Consider the following 7,710-nt stretch of genomic DNA (forward strand, 5'->3'; position numbering starts at 1 on the left):
ATAATTGTCCGGAGTTCCCTGAAGATTTTGAGGAGTTCTAGGCGTATGTCTCCCAGTCATCTGCCTATGAAGTTGAAGTTCTGTTGCTAGTTATAAACATTTATTTATGTACTTAAGATTAAGACTTTCGGTCATGTAATAAAGTATCTTAATACTCTCTTTCATTATGATATTATTTCGGATATATATTTGTATCGTCTATCATATGTGTGTGAACTTGATCCTAGCGCACATATGAGATACATTCAGTTGCTTTCCAAAATTGGGTGTGACATCAATTAATCATATAATTCCAAGGCTGATAGAAAATGATGGTTGTTACACTAGTGGTCAAACCACCTTGGAAGTTGAGATGGTCCCTAACCAACTTATAAGGTGGAGTCTATTCACACCTGGTAGAAGGACAAGAAGGGATACCAGGGTGCCACATGCGCGCGCACTCCCTCGCTGAGTCGTGGTGTGGTGTGCCGAGCCAAGCCGAGCCGAACATGGTGTGATGTCTGGGCTTGCCTTGGGCGTTTTTTGCAGTTTTCAATCTGTATTGATGGCTAGTAACCGACGCTAATTGAATGGCGATAAGTGACTAGTAAATGATGGTTGATGGCTGACCACAAATGACTAGTAACTGATGGCTATCATGGCTGGAGTTACTGGTAACCGATGGTTTGATGGCTGTAATGAACCTGGACACCCAGAGATCTCCTAGTGGTTACCTGAATGTGATGCGAATAAGCTAACGCACATACTCCACTGCTGTTGCTACTTCTCCGCATCTTCGTTCCAGAAGCCTAGGTGCACAGGCTTGCCGGAAGAGCAGGCCTCCGAAACTCCATCCTCTTCGAAACTCTGCACCGAGTGAAGGGCGATCAAGTTTTTGGGGAGCACATCGGGCGACTGCTAGCTGTGTGAACGACTCCTTCCCAGTGACACATCTGCATTGCGAACATCTGCACAGCATCTACTTTTGATTGGCTACATTGAACAGGCCCATTCAGAATGTCAACTGATGAGGGTAATGGTGCATCCGGTGCCTTCGGCACTGGCCCCGCCTCTAGGTACTTACTAAACTTTCTGTTAAGTTTGTTGTCTTCATTTGAAGCATAATATACCATGCTTCTGTTTATGCTATCACAACTGTCATGATTTATTTGATATTTTGAATTAAAATAAACCGTAATTTGGCTCTAATTCCAACACTCTTCCCTCTCTCTCACCTACTTTCTATCTCCCTGTGCCATAGCCATCTGGACCCAGCAGACCCCATCGGTCTTTGCTACCATTACCCGCATCGTGGCTCTCTACCTCCACCGGTCTCGCCTCATCGACTCCCTCTGCCTCCGCTCCTCTTCCCCTTCCTCCCATCCACACTCACTTGCCTCCTTCCCACTTCCTGTACTACCACTCGCCATCATCGTCTCCTCGCCATAGCAGGGGACCACACCATCTCATGAGCGCATGGAAGAGGTCCTCCAGGATGGCGTCATCGAGGTGGTTCATGGCGAAATTGATGCTCATAGGGTGGCGGGGAAGGAGCCGGCGAGGTTGAGGCTCGGGAGGGAGATGGTGGTAATGGCGTCGTTGTCGTAGGCGATGTTGGTCCAGCTACACGGCATTAGCATTGTGCAGGTTCCAGTTGGTGAGCGCGCCCGCAAGAACGGTGAGCATGCGCTTGGCGTCAAGCAAGTGGGCGCCGCCCCGCTCCCCAAGCTACATCACTGCCTCCGCAACTAGAGGCGGCGGATCGGTGAGGTGTTGATTATCATGGGAGGTGGCGCCATGGCCTGTCCCCGGCGAGATCCGCACCACTCGCGCGGCTGCACCGCTCCCGCTGCGCTGCACACGTCAGCTCCCACGTTGCCATGCTACTCCGACCATCTACCGTAGGGGTTCCACGCCCCTATCCCGCTACCCAAGCTACGACGTCACCTCCACAACTAGAGGAGGTAGATCTTGCGGTGGTGCTCGGCATGGGTGGTGGCGAGGCCGTACGAGAATGCGGTGGAGAACTCAGAGGCGGTAAGTAGATACCGGAGGTCGGCAAGAGGAGGAAGCGAGGAGTGGTGGGGAGCTGTGTGGCCATGGTGCCGACGGCAGCGCGCGGGTCATAGAGAGGGGGGAGAGGTGAGGAAGAAAGAGAACGCACAAAGAAGAGGTGACATGTTAGGTTCATGTCAATGTACAGTCAGCAGCCATGCGTGCATGTGGCCTAACGGAAATAACGGTGATTTGGACCTTACGTAAAACGATTAGCAAGTTTGGGGATGGAAAGTCTGCAGTTTAGGAGTTTGAAGATTTAATTGACACCTCGTGACAAGTTTAGAAATTGGAGTACATTTTACTCTTTTCTTAATCCAATCTGAAGGTGCATTGAGCCGACGGGAAGGCCGCCGTCAGGCGTCACTGTCACCACGACGTACTCAAGCTCAAACAACTACGTTCCCGATATTACATTTATTTCACGTCCTTAGATCTACATGTTCTATGTGCAGATCTAATGTTAATTCATGTTCTTTATCATGAAAATCTTACAGAGTGTTCTCTTTTTAGCTAACAACTATACTTGCAAACTACTGAATTTGTGGCACTAGCTCTTCAATCGGGCCACTTTCCGACGAAAGACTTGACCGACTGCAAAGTCAACGGCGCCTGCGTGTGGTGGTGCCGCGCCGTTCTGTTTATCACAGATTCACAGCGCCTCACCTGGACGCTCTCCCTCTGAGCTTGACGGTGTTGCAAGCAGCCATGGCGCAGAGGTCTGGCGGAGAGCACCGCTGCGTCGAAGCTCCGGCTCGCCGCAGCGGCGGCAAGGCTGCAGCCTCGCCGGAGAAGGCGCTCAACTGCTGCGTGCGCTCCGTCGCGTTGGTCGAGAGGGCGGGCAACGCGCTCGGCACACTGGCGTTCACGTGGGCCACCGTCGTCCTGCTCGGCGGCTACCCCACAGTGCTCCGCCCAACCGACGACTTTTGGTTCGCGACGACCATTGTCTTCCTCGAAGCGGCAAGGTACGCACACGTCCTTAAAGTCCAAATCAGTGTTGTTCTAAAACCAACGTCACTCCCAGTAGAAATCGATATCATTATTAGTTGGTTGAGGAACCGGTTTACATTAGCTCTGCACTCAAAACGACAGTATAGATATATATACGAACATCTGTACAGTCGCTTTGCATTTGAAACTAAGGGTATTGCATTACCCAAGAAGCATTAAAATTTGAATTTTGCTTTCACCGACACAAATAATTTATCATAGGCAAATATATACGACGCATACACATTCATGACAAGGAGTTCATCATAATCAACACACTGGTCACAAAATTTACCAAGTCTTTTGTTATCCAAGTTTAGCCTAGTTAAATTTATGATCAACACAACATCTTAAGATGATGACGACACTGCCCAACAATTAACCCCATTCAAACAAAAACATAACGAGATATAGATTGAACAATACCTCTCTCTGCATCCAACAATTAATGCGTCTTATACCACAAAACTACTAGGGTGATACTGTGGAACCATTCCTATGAACTTTTGTGATTTAGATACATGTATGCCTTTCTCATATTCCATTTTGCAGATTGCTAATTGCTGCCTTTTGTTTGATTACACTTACTTCAGGATGTTCAGCCGTAACAATAGACTAGATTACCAAGTATTCTTCCATACTAGAGGTGCTGCTAGATCTCTTGGCTGGAAGGGGCTGGTCATCATCGTAAGCCTTTCCAATGTTCTGAATTACCTGTTCTTGGTCTCGACGAAACATCTGAATGCTTCTCCAGAGTTTAGAAATCCAAGTGATGTGGATTTGAAACGACTGAATAATCTTAATATTGGCATGCTAATACTAACCGCCGCACTTGGGCGGCTTCTGTCCCCAGGAGCTCTGAAGTTACTAGGGAACACACGGCTACGCCGTTCCATGTCGCTGTGTAGCCCCTTAGTTGCAATCCTATTGTTAGCTCCCTCTATACAGTCAAGTGCTGAGGGCACTTTCAGAAGCACAATGGCCAAGTGGACAGTGTTCATCGTATTATTTTTAGCAGTGCTTCTCCTTACAATCAGCCGCCTACGTTTCCGAAGAATCACTCAGCTCGTTGATCGTGCTCTAGGAAGAAAACAAGTGTTTTGGCGCCGACTGATTATGAACTTGTGCATGCTTATTGCCCTAGCGATGGTGGTGTTCATGCATGATGATCCAATATATTCAGCTTTCCTCCTGGTATATGCGCTATATGCTGTACTTGCTGTGTCATTTGGCAACTTGCAGATTCCGGCTGCAGCCTTACGTGTTGTGCTCGCACTAGTGCGTCTCATACCACACAACTACTATGGTGACGGTGATGACACCATCGGGGACAAGACAAACCTCGCGCCATCTCTGAATATCTTCTATGGGATGGTCCTCGGCCAAGGAATACTTTACCTTGTGGCCTGCACGCTCGACATCTTCACATTCATCCCCCGGAGATCTATCGCCCGTCATGGTGGATTCGAAGGTCAGCTGGGAATGGAATCTATCAATCTGTACCACGGGTATGTTCTGGAGAAATGCATGGAAAGGGATGCGCTTGCTCCAAAGAAGATCAGCCTCAGCAGCTTTGCCATGGATTCCCTGAACTCAGACTCACCCAGGATGCAGCTCCATGGGATCAGGTTAATGCACAACCTTCTGCAGACAGAGCCTGCTAAGACACAGCTCCTCGCAAAGCTCACCACCTCTGCGAACACATCAGCTAGATTAATCAACATGCTGGACTGGACGCATCCAAGGAACACTACTATCAGATTGTTCGCCGCCAAGGTGACCGCAGAGCTTGCAAAGGGCCTCCGAGTGGTCACTACCCCTGGGTTAATTCAGAGTGTATCTGCACTTCTTGATTGCGGTAACAAAGTGAGAGGACGAGGAAACCCACTTATGGACACAGATGATGAACAAGAGGCAATGCATGATCCAGTTCTGAATGTCTCTGACAACCACGAGGAAAGGTGTATTGCAGTTCCAGACAGTGGTAACCTATTGGAAACACAAGATCGCTCAACCCAGCAAGTTGGCACCACCGAACAGAGCTCTGAGGAGGAGCCTCTAGCAGAGACCGACCAGGATCTGCTCCCTGCTCTGGCAATGTCAATTCTATACAATCTGGCTGGTTGTGATCAGAGCAACTGTGAGGAGATAATCCGATCAACCGGACTCATTCCAAAGATCATAAGATTCACAGCCTACCGTAGAAGCGACGCGAACTATACTGACTCTCAAGGGAAGGTCCTTGTGACTTCATCACTACAGTTGTTGCACAGGCTCACAAGCATCAATGGAGAAATCGGCATTATGCTGCGGCACAAGGTATCGAAGCATGCCTTCCTCCTAAGAAACCTAACAAAGATCCTCAAGGACTGCACGAGCAGCCAAGAATCGAGGAAATTGGTGGCAGGAATCCTCAGAAACCTTGCTGTCGACGGGAACACAAGGCAAGAGATTGGGTGCATCCAAGTGGTCATTACGAGGCTGATGCAGGAATTTCTCAGCCTAGGCCGACCCTTGGCTACACATGCTGATCACGTGCTGCAAAAGGTCGCCGGGCAAGCGCTGGCCATGCTAGCAATGGAGAGTGTGCATAACTCCTCGGTCATATTAAACGAAACAGGGCATGTGTTCGTCAAGGAACTCACTACTATGATCCATGATGATAGGTATAGATGTGTTGCTGCTAGTCTGTTGCGGAGTATGTGCTTACACGCTCGGCCCGAGCTTGACGAGTCGGATCTACAGGCAATATCTTACTCTGTTCGAGAGGTGAGCTACCGATCCAAGCTATCAGTTCAGTGTCATAAGGTGATCATGTATAGCGATTAATCATGACTTACTAATAAAATGCCATACTGATTGCAGGTGCTGGAAAGAATAATGAATGCAGAGGGGGCAGAACTAGAGATCCTTATCGGCCTTAGTTCAGAGATATGCAAAGTCATTCCTGAAGACTTTGCCCGAGAACTGGAGCATGGCTATATCAAGGATAGATTCGTCAAGAGGCTCGTCGACGTGCTGAATGCAAACATGGAACCCAGTGCTCACTACCCGGGGATCAGGAGGGTGATCATCCAGCAAGCCATAAACATGATGGAACACGACCCCTGTTATGCGAGCTGTTTCGGCAATTGTCGCATGGTGGAAGCGGTGTCCATGGTGGAAGAGACGGCCTCAAAGGCTGAGAACTACTCCATCTTCCTGGGAGATGTTGGGCTCATGGAGCACAGGGAACCTCTCACGTCTCTCGTTGTGAGGGTTAAGCAGTTGCTCGCCGTCCGTCCGATTCAGCAGCCATCAATAAGTACATAGTTATGGTGAGAGCAGCATGAAGGTAGAGTGATTATATGGAGCCATATCAAACCTCCATTTCTGTTCATATGAAGCGTCTCCGTGACATTATTAAGTACACTCTAGGGATGGCCAAGCCGGGGCACACTATAGCGCCGTGCGCTCTGATGGTGCTCCAAATGCTTTTCGTCTTACGGATCGTGCTTGTTGTTCAGTACACAAGTGCATGTCCAGTGTAAGACATTTTCATGTCCATATTTCCTAGAAGAACAAGTTGTTGTGTTCCCTTTGTATGATGCATCATATCAAATCTTCCTCCCAAGCTGCCTGTGCCAGCATATCAATAGTGAATGTGTTGACTATTGGCCAGCCAACGGTGAACTCTGCCTTACCAAGTGGGCACCGGCTAGACTCGGTGCACCAATGGTGGAAAAATTTGCCCAGAACAACCGTGTGCAAGCAGCTGCGTGTTGCCGTCCATCATCATCTTAGTCTGTTGCAAAATGGAATAAGATCTGGACAGTTTCAGAGCCCATGCAACAGTTAGAGCCCACTGACTAAAAACTTTCAGAGCCCATGCAACAGTTAGGCCACTGACTAAAAACTTTCAGAAACACTTGTTGCGTAGCATGTAGGACATCTTCAGCCCTCCCAGGCTGCCAGCCCGATCTGGACTCTGATGGATGCGCCGCCAATCATATGTTCACAGTGACGTCCGAACTGAGCCCCATCTCCTTCCAGCTGTTTCGGATGAAACATGTACCTGGGTCCTTATTTAGCACCAGAATTGCTGGCTGATGCATGCATGCATGCTCTCCGATCTGATCAGCAGATCGTGGGCCAATCATGCATGACAGCATGAGTGATCACAGTAGTACACTAAGCTGTTTGTCTCCTGCAAACAATGGCGGATCCAGCGTGATCCGTGAGTTAGAGGAGAGAGCCGGAGAGAAAAAGAAAGATGGAAAAAGTCGGAGATGAACCTTCAAAATGAAGATGAGCACCACCAGTCAAACACCGATCTTTCATCTACGTCCGCACATTGTAAAATAATGGTCTGGTCCGTCGATTCAACCGGAAAAATTGTGAACCAGTGACCTTACCGGTTTTCAAATAAAAAGACAGAAAAGAAAAGAACAGCAGCTTGGATCATTCAACCAGTTTTGTGTCAAACAAGGCAGTGTTCGTTCCATGGAGTAAAATACACCGTCGGATCTTAAACTTGGCTTGGGGTATCATTCAGATCCCTAAACTTTCAAAATGTGTCGTATCACGTGAAGTTCAAATCACAGTTGTTTAAGCTAAATAGCTGGTTATATAATTTGTTCAGATACAAAATATATACAAAGCATATACACACGCAAAAAAAATCATAACATATTTACTTGTACA

At 48.1% G+C, this 7,710-nt stretch overlaps 1 protein-coding gene across 1 annotated transcript; it reads left to right on the forward strand.

Moving 5' to 3' along the window:
- Window positions 1-2,705: 2,705 nt before the first annotated feature.
- On the forward strand, window positions 2,706-6,640 carry LOC112902672. The gene is made up of 3 exons (XM_025971840.1): window positions 2,706-3,002; window positions 3,621-5,796; window positions 5,893-6,640. The coding sequence occupies exons 1-3, from the start codon at window positions 2,743-2,745 to the stop codon at window positions 6,337-6,339; spliced, it is 2,883 nt and encodes a 960-aa protein (XP_025827625.1). The 5' UTR covers window positions 2,706-2,742; the 3' UTR covers window positions 6,340-6,640.
- Window positions 6,641-7,710: the final 1,070 nt, after the last annotated feature.

Source organism: Panicum hallii, chromosome 1 (assembly GCF_002211085.1).
Source record: "Panicum hallii strain FIL2 chromosome 1, PHallii_v3.1, whole genome shotgun sequence".
NCBI classification, from domain to species: Eukaryota; Viridiplantae; Streptophyta; class Magnoliopsida; order Poales; family Poaceae; genus Panicum; species Panicum hallii.